This window comes from Rattus norvegicus, chromosome 14 (genome assembly GCF_021556685.1).
Source record: "Rattus norvegicus strain SHRSP/BbbUtx chromosome 14, alternate assembly SHRSP_T2T, whole genome shotgun sequence".
NCBI classification, from domain to species: Eukaryota; Metazoa; Chordata; class Mammalia; order Rodentia; family Muridae; genus Rattus; species Rattus norvegicus.
In genome coordinates, this window is record NC_141547.1 from 21,536,676 (window position 1) to 21,559,266 (window position 22,591).

General features: G+C 37.0%; 1 protein-coding gene across 16 annotated transcripts in view; it reads right to left on the reverse strand.

The window, feature by feature from the left end:
- Window positions 1-11,247: 11,247 nt before the first annotated feature.
- Ythdc1 (YTH N6-methyladenosine RNA binding protein C1) overlaps window positions 11,248-22,591 on the reverse strand; it is a 30,491-nt gene continuing 19,147 nt past the window's right edge. For 4 of the 16 annotated variants that reach the window (XM_087582195.1, NM_001437206.1, NM_133423.2 and 1 more), the window contains 8 exons: window positions 21,048-21,132; window positions 19,909-20,075; window positions 17,379-17,461; window positions 16,146-16,182; window positions 16,010-16,073; window positions 15,855-15,917; window positions 14,313-14,447; window positions 11,248-12,225 (listed from right to left, as the gene is read on the reverse strand). In XM_087582195.1, coding sequence (XP_087438321.1) covers window positions 12,001-12,225; window positions 14,313-14,447; window positions 15,855-15,917; window positions 16,010-16,073; window positions 16,146-16,182; window positions 17,379-17,461; window positions 19,909-20,075; window positions 21,048-21,132 — 859 coding nt within the window. In that variant the 3' untranslated portion in view covers window positions 11,248-12,000. Of the gene's footprint in view, window positions 12,226-14,260; window positions 14,448-15,854; window positions 15,918-16,009; window positions 16,074-16,145; window positions 16,183-17,378; window positions 17,462-19,106; window positions 19,516-19,908; window positions 20,076-21,047; window positions 21,133-22,591 lie in introns of those variants that run through there. The other 12 variants (NM_001437207.1, NM_001437204.1, NM_001437205.1 and 9 more) reach the window with 4 other exon arrangements.

Here is a 22,591-nt window from a genome sequence, read left to right on the forward strand (position 1 = left end):
AGTATGAAATAAGGAAAAATCAGGCCAAATTTTTAGGAAATCTAGAATACTATGAAAAGGCACAAAATATTTTTAGCAAAGTCACAGGAGAAAATTTCCCTACTACAAAGAAAGATGTGTACCATGGTACAAGAATCATACAAAACACCTCGTAGACTGAAAAAGAAATTAAATTTCATTTGACAAATAATGCATAAAACATTAAAAAGGAGAGAGATCAAACAAAAGATATGAAAAGTTGAAAGGAAAAAGTAATACATGAAGGTAGGCCCATTGGAATAACACCTAGCATTTTTAGTACCAACTCTGACATTCAGAAAGGCCTGGAAGAATGTTCTGTAAATTCTGAGAAACCACTTCTCTCAGGCTAACCTACTATAGCTAGCAAAACTGCCAACCACAGTCAATGGGGAAAGAAAAACATTTAATGATTAAAATAAAATTAAACAATTTCTGACCACAAATCCAGCTCGACAAAAAACACTAGGAAACAACTTTAGCAAGAATAAATATGTAACTACTTCCGAGCAGACAGAAGGCACAAATAAACCCAGAACAGTTAATTGAAAAGGGATGAGAAAAAAAAAAAAGAACAAACCACCCCTCATTATGTGTGGCAGTTGGGAGAGCTGGCCCTGGGTCCATGAGAGTGGAAGAGCTGGCCCTGTCCCTTGCCTGGGTACCACAGTAGAGCTCGCCTTGTTGGAGGGGGCAGCAGGTGAGCCAGCATAGAGGGCTTGAGCCTGGGAGGGCTGGCCCCACCACCCATAGCAAATTCAAAGACGTTATATCGTATAATCAATTGTAGTCCATTTGCAGTGCTTGTATGGACCAGGAATCTGATATACTCATTTATTCATTTTGAGCCTGCTTTACGACATTTATCCCACATTTAATATATTAATAAATGTATCATTGATTTCAAGAGATATAACATCTGAATTGTCACAACTTTCAGGCTTTACTCTGTTTTTAGTGCAACAGCTAATGAATCTTGCAATGGATTAGTACCCTCAGAAGCTTTACTTAAAAACCTTCTATCTGTGGGGATATTGAGACATGAGACTGAATAATTTAACAATCCTCCCCATTAAGCTATGTTACCTTCCCTTGAGCTTTGGCAGGCCTTGCACCATGCCAACAAAAGGCTACAGTATGAATGACATAGCTTAATGTCTACACTTCAGGAGTAAAAGACAATGCAGTTTCTTTGCTCATGTATGTTCTAGTTTATGAATAAGTTGGGGTCACAACACTTAGATTCAGTATTCTCAGCATGCTGTCCTTCCTGATTGCTTTCCTGTTCAGAAATCTATTCTTCTGGTACCATTGTTGTTGTGAAAATATAAAAAATAAAAAAGTAAGATTGTCTTTTATCCCCCACTAGGTCCGGCACCTCAATGCCCCATGATATCTGCTGGATATCTTAATTGTCAGTCAGCAAAGCTTCTCACCCGCTTTGCTCCATCCCCTATCACACTGCCAAAGGCCTCTCTCTGAGCCCTCAGCAATCTCTCTACCAATCTAGTTCCCAAGGCAGGTTTCCATGCCAGAAACACACATCCCAGCTCTGTGGCGGCCCAGACCAGCCTCCCCACACTCCATTACACTTAAATCTACACATGAAAGAACACACAGCACAATAACCTTTGACCCAATTGATAAGATATAAGTGCCCATCTAACATACAAAGCCCAGTACCATCCATCCCTTAAGAACATTAATAACAACGGCCATAGGGCATAGACACAATGTATCAAGTTCTTACATATTGAATCTGTAGGCAATCTGGGGCCACATAGTGAATGAAACTTTGTTTTAAAAAAGAAAGAAAAAATTAAATCAGTTATTAGTGATAGGAAGGAGCTGATAAGCTACAGAGACATATATTACTTATCAAATTTTAGTCACAAATCAAAAATAGATGTGAATATCTACAATGTTAGCATGTGAACAAAGCTGATAAAGCTATAGAAATGTTGTAAAATAATAAACTGAGGAGTTCCTAGCATGGTCTTGAACTCACAAAGATCTTGTTGCATTTTTCTCTAGAGTGCTGGGACTCAAAGCAACAAGTGCACTTCTAAGCCTTCTCCTCCTTTCAAATAGCGCCACTCCTTGCTGACTAAGCATCCAAGTATATCAGCCTATAAGAGTCACTATTATTCAAACCACCAGAGGCCAATCGGTTTTTTCTTTCTTTTTTTATTGGTTATTTTATTCTTTTACATTTCAAATGTTATCTACCCCCTTTCCCAGTTTCTCCTCCACAAACCTCTCCCCTTGCTTCTGTGAGGGTAGTGCTCCCCTACTTACCCACCCACTCCCACCTCACCACCCTAGCATCCCCCTACACTGGGACATGGAACCTTCAAAGGCCTCCCTTCCCATTGATTTGAGATCAGGCTACATATGCAGCTGGAGCCATGGGTCCCCCCATGTGTTCTCTTTGGTTGGTGGTTTAGTCCCTGGGAGCTCTGGGGGCGGGGGAGGGGGTCTGGCTGGTTGGTATTGTTCTTCCCAAGGGGTTGCAAACCCCTTTAGCTCCTTCAGTCCTTCCCCTAATTCCTCCACTGGGGTCTCCGTGCTCAGTCCAATGTTGGTTGTGAGCATCCACGTTTGTATTGGCCAGGCTCTGACAGAGACTCAGAGACCAATCTTGATGTTATTTTCTTCAAGGTAAAGACATGGAAGATGGTGGATTAAACACACACACATACACAGCACATTCCTGCATCTTCACAAAACAAGTAACTGAGCTAACAATAAATGCCTGCTTTACAAAAACTGAGATGTCCCCAGGATAGCAATTCATTTGGCCTGACATCCATCAGTATGCCTAATGATTCTAGACCAAATGCAAGATATATTCATTTTGCTAATGTTACTTTAAAGGAATATGTGATGGTTTGTATATGCTCGGCCCAAGGAGTGGCACTATTTAAGGTGTGTCCCTGTTGAAGTAGGTTTGTCACTGTGGGTGTGGGCTTAAGACCCTCATCCTAAGTACCTGAAAGTCAGTCTTCCACTAGCAGCCTTCAGATGAAGATGTAGAACTCTTAGCTCCTCCTGCACCATGCCTGCCTGGATGCTGCCATGCTCCTGCCTTGATAATAATGGACTGAACCTCTAAACCTGTATGCCAGTCTCAATTAAATGTTGTCCTTATAAGAGTTGCCTTGGTCATGGTAGACAATGCAGTAAAAGCCTAACTAAAAATATGAAAGCATTCTCTCCTTACCTATGTGATCAAACCAGTAGTCCATGCTTCCCAACCTTCCCATCTATAGCCCAAAGAGTACAAGTAAGTTGGATATGTGACAAAAGCCATCTAGGAAAAGCTATGTCAACTGAGTGTCCTGGAGATAGCCTACTGTTTTACATGGCTGCAGTGGGTGAGCTCTGGGGAGGCACAGCTCCATTGCCTTTTGCTTCCGATATTCTTATCCTGTCACTACATAGCCTAATGATTCCTGGGTATCAGCCCACCCTATTGGACAAATACCCTACAGATCAACATGAAGATGAACTTTCATGAATTAATTCTGTTTAGATGAATTAATTACTTTATACCATCCCTGAGTTGGTTCAATGGTTTTAAGAAGGTTTAAGAAATTATTTTTTTTTAGATTTTTTTTTTTTTGGTTCTTTTTTTTTTTTTTTTTCGGAGCTGGGGACCGAACCCAGGGCCTTGCGCTTCCTAGGCAAGCGCTCTACCACTGAGCTAAATCCCCAACCCAATTATTTTGTTTTGCCAGAAAGATGCAATAATTAAAATCAAGAATACAATGTGCCCCCTCCTCAGAGAATAGTAAGTAAAGGCTGCATAAGAAGGAATATGATGAGCTTTTATAAATTACACTAAGGAGAGAAATAGGCTTGAGACAAGCTTGTGATAAAGGAAAAATATTCATTCTAGGCTAGATCCAAGGATGAAGCTATAGGTGTGCACTATGATAAGGCAAGGCCATGTGAAACTGTTGCTTTGATCTTACTATCAACATCCTCCTGTAACTCCCCCTTTGTGTAACGTTTTATCTATAAGATAATTTTATAAAGAACTTTTGCCAAAGAAGGTATTAGAAGGACAAAGAGAAGTGAAGTGTGGCATTTGGGGCTCAGCCTCACCCTCCAAATGTCTATGTGTTTATATGTAGGTACATACGTCTTTAGGAATGTATATGTGTGGAAGTATGGGTGAACACTTGTGGAATTGCTGAGACAGGTGGTTGGGCACGGCCACCGTGTGTCTGTGTGTGTCTATGTGTGTGCTTCACTTCTCCCCTTCTTCCTTTTTCTCTGACTCACATCTCTGCTGCTATGGGTAGGATTCAAATTGCCAAAATAAGCAGCTTTTGGCCACAGAATGACAAAGAATTAAAGACAAAAGAATAACTAAAAATAAAGCAGCGTTGGCCCTGATCGCTGCTGCCTCCACACCCTATGGCTGCCTTTCTCAGTGAACTGGGTGATGGGATGACCCCCTGACAGATAAGATTCAACATTGCGGTATCTCATATATAAAGAAGTTACTTGAAATCCATTTCAGTTCCTGTATATGCTGTAATATGTTATAAAATTGTTTGTAGCTTTCAGACAAAATTTTGAGACTGGGTAATTTTGTAAAACTTGAAATATGACATCATTCCCCCCCCCCTTTCTAATTTCTTCCTCCAACCCTCATTTACCCCCCCCCACTGTCTCTCAAAATCATGACCTCTTTTATTGTCTTTTGTTATGGTTACTCACACATACTTAAATCTGTAAGTAGAATCTGCTCAATCTGTTTAGTACTACTTGTATGTATATAATTTGAGGCCATAGGATAATCAGTTGGGGTGGGGGATCACTAGGGAAAACTGTTTTCCTCTCTCAACACTGTTTACTTGCACTTTTCTGTGTATCAGTGGAGCCCTGTGGTTTCTCCCCTCCCTTATGTTAGCATGCATATTGCTGTTATACTTCCTGATCCTCTGGCTCTTGAGTGATGTGTCTAGGATTAGCTTTAGGATATGTGGCAAGTTATGGATTCAGTTCTCAAAAAAAGACTAGCACTTATGAAAGGGATGTGGTATTTGTCGCATATTTATTCTCTCAAACCAAGATCCTATCAGGCACACAGCCTTCTGTCGCTTCATTTCCTAGGGAGTTGGCACCCTCTTCTGGTCACTGAGAACGCTACATGCACATGGTGCACAGAGGTATACACACTTGCATGATGTGTACATACTTGCATTACATATGAATTCTCACGCATAAAATAAGAATAAATCTCAAAAAAAATCACTCACCTGTTCAATTACAAATGATACTGGGATAACTAACTTATTCAGTGGGACCACTATGCTATATCATCACAAGAACAAACACCAGACTGAGCTGTATCTTTATATGTTGAAAAGTTTTAAAAAATATATTGAACACTTTTTAGAATCTTGAGATGAAAATATCACAAAACCAAATACTTTACATTTTAGCTGCAAAGATGTACTTTTTACATAGATATAAGAAAAAAAATGATGTAAGTTGGGTATGGTGGTGCATGTTTCTAACCCCAACACCGGAGAGGCAAAGGCAGGTGGATCTCTGTGAGGTCAAAGCTAGCATGGTCTACACAGAAAGATCCAGTCCAGCCAAAGCCATATGGTAAGACTTTACCTCACAAAGAAAAAGACAACCTATATAAAGTAGAAAACACTGTCAATATATATCACAATTCAGCAGTTAACATTTATGTGTAGTTTATATACATATTAAATGAAATGATCAAATAGAAAATTATCAGAAAAAAAACATGACTAATAATTTTAAGGGGAGGGGGACTAGAGAGATAAGTCAGCAGTTCAGAGTACTTGATGTGTTTACAGAGGACCTGGGTTTCTTCTCATCAGCACCCACATGGTGATTCATGACCATCCGTAACTCCAGATCCAGAGTTATCTGACGGCCTCTTCTGACCTCCACCATCACTAGTATGTATGGATAGCATACATACAAAGCAAAATATCCATATATATAAGATTTAAAAGTTCTTTAAAACAAATTTATGGAAAACCTCGAATTTGTTAGAGAAATGAAAATTCATTTAAAAATTAAATAGCATTATTCGCCTCTCGGAGTGCTAAGAATTTTTTTTTTTTTTTGGTTCTTTTTTTCGGAGCTGGGGACCGAACCCAGGGCCTTGTGCTTCCTAGGTAAGTGCTCTACCACTGAGCTAAATCCCCAGCCCTAGTGCTAAGAATTTTAAGGACTACTATGACAGCATAGTAAATGAGCACGCCTCGTGGACTTCTGCAATGGAAAATGGCATAACTATTTAACATACATTCCTATCAAAGTGTAAAATGACCATATTATATCATTTCCAGGTCTTTCCCTCTCTTACAAAGTCTCACTTTAGTTAAAATATATTAACTAACACACACACACACACACACACACACACACACACACACACGAGAGAGAGAGAGAGAGAGAGAGAGAAATATTCACGTGAGCATTCAACATTCTAAATCCCTAGTTGCTCAATTATCAGTCATTTTAATTTAGAAAGGATGAATCCATTACAGTCAAGATACAAAAACTCCAAAGTATGTTTAATATATTAGCCAATGGAAGTAGGGAGAAGTATTTTACATAAAGTCATGTGTTACCAAACAAGGTAAAGGGTGGACCATTGTGTGACCATAATTCATACACATTAAGGTAAGTTAACCTCATTAGGTGACTTAGTACTATAGGGCAACGGGTGCACATACAGTCTACTGTTGATTAAAGCACTACTACAAAGTACATGAAAACAACCTCTCCACTTTCAATACCTTAAAAAGACTGAATAAAATATTCAATAAATCCAGACAAACGCCTCGAGCAAATCACTGAATTAGGGCCAGTGAGAAGGTTCCGTGAGTAAAGGCACTTGCTAAGCCTGAGTTTGATTCCCCGGAAGTCATACGGTGGTCGAACAGACTACTGAAGGTTGTCCTCTGATATCCGTGAGGGCTGAGGCACACACACCGACTCATGTCACACATCCTACACAAACACATGACTAACAGAAAAAAAAAAAAATCACTGAATAAACTACCTATACACAACAGATTGGAAAGTTAGACATTTTATGCACTTTGCTTTTGTAGTTCCTGGAAGAATTTTCTCAAGATTATCATTTTGCAGAAAAGAAAAAAAATTCTAGCAAATAATCAGACAAACTTGGGCTAATATAGCTTTTTAGAAATCTGACAAAGGTGCACGTAGTTTAAACTGGCCTGGCTGATGCTATGCTGCCAGGGCTGGCCTTAAATTCCTAACCTTGCCTCTACCTGCTAAGTTAGATCTCACCACCTACTTTGCTTGGACAGAACATAGTCACTTTCAACAATATTTTGCAAGTCATCTGTCACCAACTTTTAAGCTATAGCATCTTTAAGTCTCACCCCTTTCCCCACCAATCCTCCTTTAGCACCTGCTCATGCTTTTATTTTCCCAGAATACATGCCTCCACATAAAAGTCAAACTCTTTTATTTGTGTCTCCCTGTGGTGGTTTAAAAAGAAATTTCCTTCATAGGCTCTATTACTTGATACTTTAGCCCCACTTCGTGATGGTTTTTTGGAGGGTGGTGTAACCTTGTTGGACTATGTCATTTGGTCTCCAAGAGTTGAGTCTCCTCCTACTGCAGGTTCACTCCACTTCCTGCTTGCAGTCAGAGTCCTGATCTCTGTTTCCTGTCACTGCTGCCACATCTGCAGCTGGCCACCATGCCTACCCATCATGGTGGACTCATGCTTCTGGATCTGTTAGCTCTAATTTTAAACTGTTTTATCACATCAACAGAAAACTAATACTCCCCAAACGTCCCACTTTGCCAACTTCTGAGCCTAGTTTATGGAAACTCATTGCTATGTCTTACCTTTCAACTTCTCAACAGGATAGTGTAGTGTTCTTTCAACTGGAGTTCCAAGACAACACTGGTATATCTACCCTTCCTGATTAGTATTCCATCAGAATATGCCCACATTGTACCAAAAACATCCTTCACTCGTCCTTAGATGGAAGGGTACGATACTTCAGTCTTGCAGGGTTATCTACACACCCAACAAAAACAAGCTAATAGTGGAAATGCTTGTATCTGTAAATGACAGCTAATGCAGTGACTTGGGGGGGGGTATAAAATATTACATAAATCTAGACAAATGCCTAGAAGAAATAATTACAGCCGATGACAGGGTTCAGGGAGTAAAGGCATTTGCTCCCAAGGCTGATGACCTGAGTGATTCACCAGAACTCACACAGTTGTAGGAGAGAACAGACTTCTCCTGCAGGTTGTCCTCTGTTATCCATGAGGACTGAGGCACACGCCCAAACTAATGCATTTCTCTAGAATTATGTAATATTTTATCCACTCTTAAGATATTAAAAGTGAGATTGTTTTCATGTATTTTGTTAATGGCGTTTTACATAATGTAATGGTAGGCCACCTAATAAGGTTAGAATTACCTTAATGTGTATGGTTTAAAGTCACACAATGAAGAAACCTTCTACCCTTTGACTGCATGGCGCCCTGCATCCTGTTTTAAACACACTGTGCACACACGCACAAACGCGCGCACACACACAAAGGAAACTGAATGACATACATCGATAAAATTGACATATAAAGACCAAAAAAAAAAAAAAAAAAAACCAAAAAAAACAAAACAAAACAAAAAAACACAATGTGAGCCAGTAATGGTGGAGCACACCTTTAATCCCAGCACTTGGCAGGCAGGTCTTGAGTTCAAAACCTGCTTGGGCTCTAGAGCTGGTTTCAAGAACATACAGGAACCCTGTCTTGAAAAACACAAGAGGGCTGGGGATTTAGCTCAGTGGTAGAGCACTTGCCTAGCAAGCACAAGGCCCTGGGTTCGGTCCCCAGCTCCAAAAAAAAAAAAAAAAAAAAGAAAAGAAAAACACAAGAAAAAACCAACCCATGATGTGAACATTAAGTATGCCACTAAAATTGTCTTCCTTCTTTCTCTGCTAGATTTTTCCTTTGTAACCCCTAATGGTACTTAGGACTATTGCCCAAGCTAATACTTGTGGCCAGATGAGCTAACGCATGGCCAGTATTATCGGAGTCTGCACTATCCAGATGCCTACCAACCTGCTCCATATTTAATCTATATAACCTCTTCCCAAATTTTACCTGCTTCTGCATTAAAAAAAAAAAAAAAAAAAAAGCCTTTCTACTCACTGATTTAGAAAAGTTCTTCAATGTTTAAAGTTCTATTTTGTTACATTTTGCAGTGAACTACTAGCTTTATCTCTTTTGGAATTATCTTTAAAGTCCTTAGGCTTTACATTCATATTGCCAAGGAAAAGGTGTGTCCTCTACTATATCTTCAAAGTAAAGCATTCCCAACAATTGTGATTTCCCCAGCATCACTTGCCTAAGGACCCATACATACACTGTCTAGTCCTCAACCAAGCTCTGGCAAAGTAAACCTTGGTAAGAGTTCCTGAGAGAATGGGATCACTGCACTGGTCAGTTCAGAACCAGGGAGGATACTCCTGAATGATACTGTGCAGGAAGAGTGGGATGACTTATTTAAAGGAAACAAGTTGGAAAAAGGTTGACAGATCCAATGCACAACGGTGATGCTGTGCTGTATGCTTGAGCAGAAGACTGCTTTTAAATGCACACTGAATGTTCTTCCCAAAAGATCGTCGACTATTATCTCTTAATTGCCAACTGGATGAACTGAACTTCTACTGTACGGATACATTTAAACGTAAACAAAATTGCCCACTGAAATACCTTTTAAAGCAGGCAGGCATTCATCTTTAAGCACAACACGTTTGAAAAGACAGGTGAGTATCAGGTTTTATAGCCAGCCTGGTCTATGGTCTAGAGTTTAACTGCAAGGCATCCAGGGCTACCTGGTTAGAGCATGTCTCAAAAATAAAACAAACTTTTAGAATGCTCAACACTTTTCTGCCTCAGATACCTTTGAACTGCTGCCCATCTTTCACCTCAGGACTACTTTGTATTGGGATTAGAAATGTTAGCCACCAGAAGCTAACACACAAAATGCAAAGCATATCAATAGATGGGACTTTTGAGGAGGGCCATGACAAATGAAACCTGAAGACAGTTAATGCTTAAAACAACAATTTTAAAGATGTTCTTAAATTCTACTTTTTCACTAGCAATGAACTTCTATGGAAACATAAACTTCGAAACTTCACCCTCTGAACCTGTTATCCTACCCAAGTCTAATCAGCGATCAGAATTATAAGATGTGGTCAGTTGGTATACAGCAGCACAGAAGTGCACAATGCATATAGTGTGTTCAATATTATTTACCGCCCCACTTTACCATCAGAAAATAACTTTAATGCTGCCTACTTATTTTGTAGAGCTATTGATTTAAAAAAATTTCTGGTGATAGCTTCTATTCAAAGTATTTGGTGGTTAAAAACTTGGGAAAAAAGTAGACATTACTACAAAGTGCGACTGCCTGATGAAATAAAATACCTCACAAACAAAAACATTAAGGTGTGAAAGTGAGGCAGAGACTTGTAAAGAAAATGGGCAGATAGACAAGAGGGAGGGAGAGGGATGAACAGAATCTCATAGGTGTGTAAACTTAGTAGTAAGAAATGAATGACATGACTTAACATCACCAACTAGTGACATTCTTAAGTAAAATTTCAGGCCTATTGCACCTCCACTTAATGTTTGCAACAGGCTTTAATGCTAACATTGGTAAATAGAATTTGCGTGTATAGGAAGATATGCTAACGGTGACAGTTACACTTTTCAATATTAAAGCTCCTGTGTTTTCTGCAGCCTTATTTAAAACACAAGCCCATGTATTGACTTTCTAACTCTAAGTTCAATACTGTCAAAAAGAAAACTGCCCAAATTCAGCCCCAACCTTTAGACAGTCAATTTCATACTGACCAGGAGCAAATCAAGACATTAAAATGCAAAAAAGGAAAAAAGAAACACTTATCAACTATTTCTTGTGTGGTTAGAGAATTGTTAAAGGAAAGACAGAAATGTGAAAAAGTTGAAGATTAAGAAAAGAGAAAACTGTGTAAAAAATTCAAATAGATGATGAAAACAAAAAAACCTAAACTATGGATCCAAAATGTCAGATGTATAAATACAAACTAAATTATCAACATAATGCCACTCCATGGGGTTTTATGGGCGCATGAACTGCCATGCTAATGTAATCAGACAAGGAAATACAACAAATTAGTGTCAATCTTTACCAATTTATTTCATACAAAACAGTAGCAATGTAGAATGTGGGGTTATCTTCTGCTGCCACACACGCAAAACTGAACATTCCAAGCCAATGTACAGTTTGGAAGGAAGGCTAAACAATAGCATCGACCATGCTACTGAACATAGGAACGTTTTATTTAAAAAGATTAAAAATTAGATAGCAATGTCTTCTTAATATTGCTCTCATCATTGAAGACTTAAAAAAAAAGTGGATTTATAGGTTTAAAAAAAAGGAGGGAAGAGGAGAAACCGAGAGGCTGCTACAACACTGCCATATAGTCAAACCATCATACTCAATATCTGCATACTTGATAGCAGCATTATTTTTACTGAACCGTGTGCAGCTACCTATAGAAACACAAAGCAAAATACTATGGCAGTATTGACCAAGGTCCAAAAGAAGGAAAACAAACAAACAAAATAACTCTAGGATGAATACACTGTAAAAAGAACATTTATGGAGAATGAATCAATATCTACATTCTTGGACTGTTCCATTCTGCCCCAATAAAAGTGTCAACTCAACTGTCAACTGTGCATTTTTTGGCGGATCTGAGTTTTCCAGTTCTTATTCTACTGCATGCTTGGAACAAAGAAGATAATAAATCCTTCTACACAATGAGCTTTAAGTAGACAGCTGAAAATAAATTTACTACTTGTAAACACACACAAAAAAAATACAATATTTTTTATCTTCAGTCAGTGCTTCCAAAAAGCACATTATCTTCGATAACGACCTCTTTCCCCTCGGTCTCTGTCCCGATCACATATTCTTTCTCTCTCTCTTTCTCGATCACGACCTCTGTCTCGCTCTCTATCTCTTCTGTTATCTCTAGGGCGGTCTCGCTCTCGCTCCCGATCTCTTTCTCGGGGTCTACTTCTCCGACCACTGACAACGGCTTGTGTGCGGCGAAGGAAATCATCAACCCTCATATCATAGTCATGCTAGGAAAAAGGAGAAAAAGGATCAGCAAAGTAGTATTTTACATGAAAGCTACAAACCCTTAAGAGTTGTCTGGTAAAGAAGAAATCAGAAAACGCACCCATGACTTCAGTGGAACTTAATGGCGATACTATCAGCACTAACAGGAACGCACATCTATTCCTGTAAGTTCCTACTCAACTTGAAGACTTTTCCACCTGGTTTTTCAGGAGAGAACCATAACCATCAACTGTTCACTCACTCCATTCCTACACCATCATACTAGCAATCACACTCAGTATCATTCTTTATGCAACACACCCTTTCATCACCTTCCATTATACAAAACAGACAAGCAAACTGTGAAACTAGGAAATCTTAGGTTAAAAAATCTCTTACAAATTAATACTATTAACACTAATTTAAGAAATTCAATAAAAAAGTTCTCAGGAATCTGATGAACTTCAAGAAAATTTACTTGTGAGCCATAAGAAATTTTATTCCAGAGGGGTGGAGAGATGGCTCAGCGGTTAAGAGCACCAACTGCTCTTCCTGAGGTCCTGAGTTCAATTCCCAGCAACCACATGGTGGCTCACAACCATCTGTAATGGGATCTGATGCCCTCTGCTGGTGTGTCTGGGACAGCGACAGTGATTTTATTTCAGAACCTACCCCACATAAAGCAACAATGCATTTTGAAGGAAGGCTAGGATAAAGCAGGATAAAGCACAGCATAAAGGAGACAGATGCAAGGTCAGGTAGAGGCCATGTCTAAGCTTGAGGCCTGCTCTACCTTTCAGGTCATCTTTTCTCGTGTGTGGTGCGCCTGGTTAAATGTATAAAATGCAAGGTTCAGAGAACAATTCCCCACTAACGATCATTTTTAGTAGAATATGAATGTATTATAACATGGATTACATGTTGTAATTAATCAAATGAAGGCTCATGAAATAGAAGTAGTTTCTAAGGGCAAGGTAACTACAGTATCTTGGACTGACTTCCTATTTTAAATATTGTTACCAGTTTTGTTTTCTTATATAAATGAATTGATAGCATTTATAAACAAATTTATTTAAGACTTCCCAATATACTTAAGATTTACCTTATATAAGCCACAAATTGTGACAGAAATTCTATCATATTCTACGCTAGCAATATTAGTCAGAATCAGCAAGTTGGTTTACAGAATGTTAAAAAGATTTATCTTAATGGACTTTTTGAACTAAAAAATAAGCCATAAAAATTTTCAAAGATATGAAATTACTGTTCTGACCAACTCTGTAATATGCGTATTCTTCATCTTTAACATTAAACCAAAGTTACCTAATTTCAATGTGTATGAACACATCATCCAATTAAGTACCATTTTCATGAAAAAATATATTTTAACAGAAAATTGGTCTTAACAATCAAACAGCCCTATATTTTTGAAAGCCCAGAAACTGCAAAACATGCATCAACTCTACTCATAAAGAATTGTCACCATGGACAATAAGACCCAATTACTATAAGGAAAGTATTATTCTGGACCCCCCACCCCCACTCCCCAAGCTGAGGACCTAACCCAAGGCTCTACCATTGAGCTAAAAATCCCCAAAACCCCTCTCTATTTGTTAATATCTTGGTTTTGGTTCCTTAGTGTTACTAGAGCCTTCTCAAGGACAGTAGTAACATGAAGCTAGTTGCTTGGTTACTAATTTTAAATAATTTAAACTTGGTTAAAAAAAAATACATGATTTAAAAGTTACCTTAAAATTTACTATCTTACTTATTAGAAAATTACTTATTAGAGATCTGGTAAAAATTTTGATAACAGTTTTGAATTACATAGCTAAGAATATCCTGCACATTTCGACAATGCCTATACATTAATGTACATATGTATGTACACACACATAATAGTTCAACTTAAGACATGTGAAATACAAGTCTATCTATATAATCCATGACATGATCAGCTACTTTTAATAAGAACAAGTAGAGAATTAACATTCAGTCTACAGTAAGAATACAAATGGTTCAACATCAAAATCTAGTATGTGCCCATATATAAATTACCTACAGAAATTCTAAGTAGTTCCCTCACACCTCTGCCTCCTTGTGCACTTACTACTCGTTTATCTCTGTATCTTGCTTCATGTGGTACCGGATGGTGTCCTGAGTAAGGGGGGTGGGCTTGAGGAGGCGGGGCATGGTGCTGGTAGTAGGGATGGTGTGGAGGCTGTTCTATTCCCGGGTAAGGAGGCTAAAAAAGAAAAACCATCTACATGAAGATCTACACAGATCCTTGTTAACAAATCATCCTGAAATCACACCATCCCAAACAGTTTCGCCATTACTATGCATATAAACTGAAGTCATTAAGGCTTCCCAAAATAACTATTTGTTAAAAACAAAATATGAAAAGACATATTCTCTTTCTACATGGTTACCTATATTAAATTCTAGCAGAAATAGAAATCATGTGATTATTAAAAGCACATTTTTAAGCACTTATACTTATTTGGCATAATATAGCAAAGTTATATTAATCCTAAATTACGGAAAAGAAAGCCAAGAGATTAAGCAACTACTAGCCTACAATCACACTACAGAAAAGGTCATAACAGAAGTGTGCACACAGCTGGGAAGCAATTGCAGTATACTGGGTTCTGGAATCAGTTACTCATAAATCTCTCTCCAAAATAAAGTCTAAGAGTTAATATATAGCTTTAAAACTGTTGATATAGAAGCTGGTAAGATTGGACAACAGGCTGAACAACTGCTGCCAGGCATGATGTCCTGAGTTCCATCCCTAGGACCCATTAATCTGTGCATGGCATGCATATGCCCACAGAAACAGCAATAATTAAATGTAATTTTAAGATGTCATATTAATAAAGGGCACAAAATTATTTTAGTGTCAAGCTTATCTTAGTAGTTCAGATTCAAAGATTTTCAAAATTAATTTGTATGTGTAACATATTGTAAAACTATACCTGATATGAAACCACAGAAATAAAATGAGGAAACAAGGCATGCAGAAGTACTTCAGCTACGAAGTTTTACCTCTTAGAAACTGTTTCCAGGTATCCTTATCATCACAAGATATACTCTCAAAATAAACTATAGTATCAAATGTCCTTGAAAACAGAAGATTAAATTTCAAGATTTAACTGTCTTAATTTAAATGAACTAAATTTCCTAATTATCACATCAAGTACAATTAGAAACTTCACATTAATTTAGTGAAATTATTTTCTTCACAATCCTAAGCTGACATCATTTGACTGAAAGCTAAATTATGATATGAACATAACTGATCATTTTTCAACATATATACAAAGCAAGCATCCTTCCTTGCACAAACTACTCAATATATGTCAGATAAGCCAATGAATAAACAGTTGGTAAATTTTATGAACAAAATAAGCATGTTATCATAGAACCTGGTCAGAGAAAGATGGGAGAGTAACTGACCACTCAGGGAGGAAGAGCTTATACTATTACTGTGCTATGCTTTACACTTATCCATATAAACTATATTGTTTATCCAACTATTTTAAGTCTCTTCATGGACAGCTATCACATTCTGAGTATTTATTAAAATACTGCAAAATGAAGTTAGAGTAATACAAAAAAAAAGAGATGTAAAAAATAGAGCAATACAAACCATTCCTTGCCAAGGAGGCGGTGGTCCCATGTTATGAAATTCCCTCACATAATCATTGTAGGACTAAAATAAAAGATGACATTGTCAACAATATTAAAATCAGGGAAATAAACCAATCAGACCCTGTCTTTAAATATGAAAAATTTAATGCTTACCCCATTTAAAAACACATCTCGGCGAACTCCTGAAAATCGTCTGTTGGGAATAAGATTTGTGAAACTAAATTCAGGTAATTCATAAACTAGTTCCAAGAATGTATTTCAAAGCTAAGGAAGAGTGAACCCAACTTACCTGTCAACTTCCTGGTATCGGGGATCCTTTAAATACCCTGTTCAAACATCAAGCATTTTAGTAAATCAAACTTTATGTTTTCACTAGGGCATTATAATTAAACCTTCCTTACCCTTGTTTCAACTCTTCCCATGAAAAATATACTTTAAAGGATGTTATCACTTTACTACAGAGATTCACATGTATCCTGTGTTAAGGGCAGAGAACTAACTTGAGTGGAACATCTGAACTTGCTTAAGGACACTTCAGAATGGCCATTCAAGAATGTTTCACCTTGAGAAGTTACAGCCAAATTTTAAACCAGGAAGACTCAAAAGGACAGAAATTTGTAAAAAGCTGCAAAGATGAGTGTATGTATATTCCAAGATCAAGTTATCTACTCTACCCATCCAGCAAACTAATTTATAAAAATGTCTGACTGGCTCTGTTACTGGGGAAGGTTATTTGTCTAAATGAAACACAACTGCCTCCCTTAGAGAAAAAGAAGAGTGGGGGCTGGAGAGATGGCTCAGTGCTGGAGAGCACTAACTGCTCTTCCAGAGGTCCTGAGTTCAAATTCAGCAAACCACATGGTGGCTCACAACTGTCTGTAATGAGATCTGATGCCCTCTTCTGGTGGGTCTGAAGAAAACAGCTATAATATACCTATAGATAATAAATCTTTAAAAAAACAAACGAAAAAAAAGTGCTTCTGTAAAACCATTTTGTTACAAAACACTAGTTATAATGCTAACCAGAAACAAATTCTAGAGTTTTACAGGTGTGTCCATGACTCGAATTTAAATATATCCCTTCTTTAATCCCAATAAACACACTAACTGAAATATTTACACTTGGATAACAAGCCAAGTGTTTACCACTCTTCAAAATGACACCAAGTTTTTATTTTTGTTTCTAAAAGGCCTAATTTGTTTTGATTTTTAATTAATGCTGCATACGACAGGAAACACTACATATCATAAGGAACAGAAAACACAACAAAATGATTTTCCTACATCTTACAGATGTACAGATCAATTTCCATTATTTGCTAAGGCAGCAATTTCAGATAATCATGACTCAATGAAATGGACTGAACAATCTAAACATGGTGGGGAAGAACTTCTAATTAGAACTAGTAATGATTTCCTAAGGTAGTCTCAAGCCCTAAATGTTCTTTACTTTTAAACCTACTGGAAGTTGTTGTTTTAATAATTTTATATCAAATAATCTTCAGGATTATAAAATATTAACCTGGTCTCTGGTGAAACTCAGGGGGATAGTCAATCCTTGGTTTCTTTCTGCTGTTATGAATATCATAATCTTCTGGTCGACGCCTACACAAATTAGACACATTAGAAATTAAACCAAAAACAGCTGGTAAAACAAACAGCAAAGCAAGAGTTTGACAGAGATGAGTACAAAGAATAGCCCATGGCCTCCTAAAAATATTGCCATTAATTTTTGGTAAACAACTTTTAAAAGTTCTTAAACTTTAATTCCTCAACGGCAAACCTTACAGATCCTCCTGGAGTAACCTCTCTGCAATCTCACACTGTAAGACAACCTCAAGAATTAATTATCTAACCAAACCTGCAAACACATTCTAGTAGTCTAAAAACAGGAGCAATTCTTTAACAAGTCAGTTTCTCAAATGTCACCATTCAGGTAACAACAGAAGGAAAACCACACCAGCAATTGTGCAATAGTTAGGTCTAAAATTTATAGATACTGTAAGTTTAGATTCAATCTAAACAAAGCTAAGAAATCTTAAATGATGCCTCTACTTTATACAAAACTATAGTTTTTCATATTATACAGAAAGTTTTAAATGTAATATAGCTAGGTAACAGGAAAGTTTTGAAAATGTTAGTTACTTGAAAAACTAGCATCTGAAAAACATTACTTTCTTTAATAACATTAGTAATTAAGATAATTTTTCCAGAAACAATGCCTTTTAAAACGGTTCTCATGAACTGTTAGGTAATAAGTTTTAACAGAGTTCGTCAAACTAGCTCAAAGTTTAACCTTAGAAGGTACTGCTGAATTTGCTGAGGGCTGTTCTTCATTGTCTTTCATAAACCTTGATAGCTAATATAACAATACAGCATAAAATACACTTTACTTAGCATTTAGTAAAGCTAAACAAATGAAAACAAAAGTTCCAAAACATTGAGAGAATAAACATATCCTCTTACTATCCAGTTTCAAATATATAGTATATAATAACCCAGCATCAATAATTTTTCAGCTCTCTAAATATTGAATACTCTAATTTTTGCACCAAACCACTCAAACTGCAATTAAATCCAACAAACCAAGTACCACCCACCCACCCCCACAGAATAAAAAACAGTCGCATCTACAATAAATACTAAGAAAATTAAAAGCTGGTTTATAAAATAAACATACCGCTTTCTTGTAGTTTGGGGAGTGCATTTACGACCGGTATAAAACATGAAAGTAACAGTTCATATAGTAGTCCAACTACTGACTGTAAGCCACATACATAAATGGAGGCCCTGGCAGGCTTGAGAAGGTGTAGTGGTGTTATAAGTATAGTTTGCAGTCCATTGCAAAACTGAGGAAAAACTTCACTTGTATTTACTGTATTGCACTGGAAACCTCTTAGCTTAAACTTGAAAAGACATCTTGGTGATCAGTCCTCTTAGGCCAAAAGTAAGGGGCTCTGCCAGGTTTCCTCCTACCTACTCGACAAAGTCCTTTTTAAGCTCAAAGAAATGGGACTCCTGTTGGATTGATTATCTGTACCTACCACCGGTTGTTTCCAGCAAAAGGAAACTTAACCAAAGGTTTCATCCCATCAACCACACATCCAATAGTCTTTAGCAGAATATTTTAGATTTAGCTGTATGCAAATCTATACAGGGGAAGGTGTTGGGTAGAAGGGCTTAAATCAGTTCTTTTCAAAGACTTCTCTCCAATTCTGTAACAAGTTAAACCCCCTTTTTCTGGAAAATGCTGTTTAGTTCATAAGGTAGTGATCAATAACCATGGCGATCCTCTAAAAAACACTTTAAGTCCACAGGTACTGCCAGCATCTGGAAAAGTTGTAAACAGACACAGCAACAGCCCTTCGTTTTGGTTTGTTGCCGGGTCTCCCAGGGCCACTTGATCCCCTTTGGAAAGAACCTATTGTTTTCAGAAGCTCAGCAGGATGTGTGAATTCACTGGGCACATGTTACAGAATATGTGGCAATGGGGTTAACACATCACGGTGACAAAATTGGAAACAGTCCCAATAATGCTCCTCTTGAATATGAAATAACTTAAAACATTTTATCCTCTAAGTGAGGCGTCATCTTCTCAAAAAATATTAGTGATCCTTTATAAAAGTCCCATATGTGATAAGGCTTATCCAGAGACACACCTGAAAGAAAAGGCTTTATAAAATATTAACAATTTTTGCAAATAAAGACTTCCTCTTCATCCTTTCTAGCCTGTTCTTAGCAACAAAATGCCTACCTCGTTTCACTTGCTGTATTTATTATCAGAGAGACTATCTAGTCTAAACTGGCCATCACTTGTTAGTAAATTATTTTTTTCTGCATTAGGAAAGATCCCCATTTTCCTCTTGAAAAAAATGACTGAGACCAAGGTGACCATGTGAAATCCTCAATGAAGCCACAAACTAGTCCATGCAGCTTGATTTGAGGATTTTCTCTTTCTTCTTTACCGCAGGACAAACTTTTGACGAATCACATTCCTCCATCATGTTATCCCGATACATGTGCCTATTATCAGTCCAAAGAACGTTTCTAACCTTCCCACATCCCGGACTGGTTCTCGACGGGATGGACGTCCTCTTGATCGAGGCTGAGAATGCATTCTTCTCTTGTGACGCATTTTATGAATGAGCTGATACAAGTCAATACTTTCATCAGGGGGAAACAGAAGACAAAGCTGGGTTCCACATTCAAGTTCAATTTCCTGGAATATTAAAATAGCAATTAAAAGACAAAATAGACTCTCTCAAACAACTTAATTTCCTCATGTACAAAACACTGACTTCAAAGACTTTTTCCCAAGGAGCTAAAATAAACAAGATTCTAATAAACGTCCAGGTTTACAAAAAACATTGCAAAGTGCTCCATGTATCTGAAAAGTAGAAAGCACAAGTGCAGAATCTCATCCAAAGTGCAGCTGCTATAAGACTCATTCTATTCCATTCTATCCAAAAAATATTTGCATAAAATATAAAAATGTAAGTCATTCATCTTAAAAAAATTATGTCTGAGAATCAGAACTGAACACCTACAGAGACAGACTAACCTACAAGCTTAGACAAAGTTGTACTTTTAAATATTAACACCTTTAACTTACAAGCAACAAAAATAATATGAGTAACTGTTGGCGCCAAACCAAATGCGGGAACTCAAAGTATGAAAAGTTTGGGTTTATTTTTACTCACTACACACGTCCGATTTAATTTGCAGACTTTAAAACGTGTATGCATAAGTGTATACATCTGTGTTTTCAGAGGGCAACTTTCTATTTAGAAAATTGGACATATTAATGACAATTCTGAAACTCTTATTATAAATTATTATAAAACTTTAGGAATTTGAGTTCTTGCTTCATCAGCACATTTACTAAGAAAAGAATGATGCAGACAAGAATACTATGCTCCCTGCAAAAGGAAAATGCAGATTCATTAAGTGTTCTACATTTAAATTTTTTATAGTGAAAAACTAGGCTAGTTCTATCACTTTCACTTCAGTTTATTAGTGAAAATACCATTTACCTGAGTATCAATATTAATAAATATCTTCCTAGTCAGTCACAACACAGGAATCAGGAATATCCCATAATCTTCTGGTTTTCACAATTCATATCTTTCAGACAAGGCTTTAAAGTATCTTTTAATAAGAGTCTATAAAACAGATTAAAGAGTAAACAAACCTGTCCATCACGTCCAATCTTTACTGGCTTATGTTCATTCCAGGGATTGGTGAGATGAGCTGACTTAGTAAAGGGTAATTCACGCCTAAATATGAAATAGCATACAGTGTATTACTTTGCAAATTTTTTTAAGGATGAGTACTATACTTCAGTAGTCAATAAATCAACAATGAGTGTTGACAAAAATGTAAAGACTCACTTAACAGTGGGGTAGGGCATCTAATCTTCTACAGAGAGCCCTTCAAAACCTAGCTCTATCTCAAAAGACTAATACAAGTGCTCCTTAAAAAGAATTAAACTCTGTGAACCACAGAGCTGAAAATACTTTTAAGTCACAAATACATTTACTACCTTCTATCTACTAAACACTGCTTATCAAGAGCACAATGTGGAGCACTGGTTATTTATAAAATGTAATAAGCACATGTCAGCTAAAAGGAAAAAAATAAAAGAGGAAAGCAGCACTGATTAATAAAACTTCAACTGCCTGTCTATAACAAATATCAAATTAGTGAACCTGCATCACAAATAAAGTATAGTCAAGGTTGGTGAAATAAAAGGCTCACTACTACATCCTAATCTTTGAGAAGTAGGTAGCTTCATTAATGTCTGGCTTTCTTACAGGTTTTCTTACAGTTAGATTATTTTTATCACTAGAAGTATAAAAGCAGAATACCCAATATCCAAAATAAAGGTCTGTGTTTGGTAGGATGGGCCAAAATTAGACTGAAAAGACTACACACTGCTGGGTGATGTTAGAAAATCTCAGCTAGGATATAACAGACAACTATGATGCCATAGATAACTGCTTTTATCAGTTACAGAACAAGATCTAGTTACCTTTTGAACAGATATCCTATGGAAAAGAGTGATATGACATTGTTAATAATAAGTGTAACAGAAATGTGGAAGAGGTCAAGATTTAAGTCACTCTATAAGGACAAATTTAATAAAAAAAAAAATATAGTAAAGCCTTTCAACTCACACTATAGGGACAAATTTAACCCCCCCCCCAAAAAAAGTAAAGCCTTTCATGTGATATTAGTGGTTTGTCTATTCACATTAAAAGAAGTAATTAAGAGTATAAATAGGTTGTTACTTGGAGTAGCCAACAAAAAACTGAAAGTAAAACTATTGAGTAAGTTTAATTCTGGTTATTCCATAGATTACAGTGTTACTCTGAGCTCGCTCCTGTCTTGTAAAAAGTATTTGTCTGTTTCAATTTCCATGTGCCTACACAGTTGTGGGAATTACTGGGGATTCAACAAACTTAGAATGTTTAAGTGTGTAAAATTTTTAGTTCTGACAATCTAATGTAAATCTCACTTGTAAAGAAAAACAAAACTCAGCCCTCAAATGACTTACATGAAACAAATATCAATGTAGCAAGTATCCATTGTCCTCCACAACTTTTGAGTGTTAATATATTAAACAGAATATTTTATCTACATACACTTAAAATTTTAAAAAGTAAAACCCTTTTTGCCTTAATCTTTATAGCTACTCTAGGTAGGCTGGACTTGGGATATCTCTTGCTAAGCACA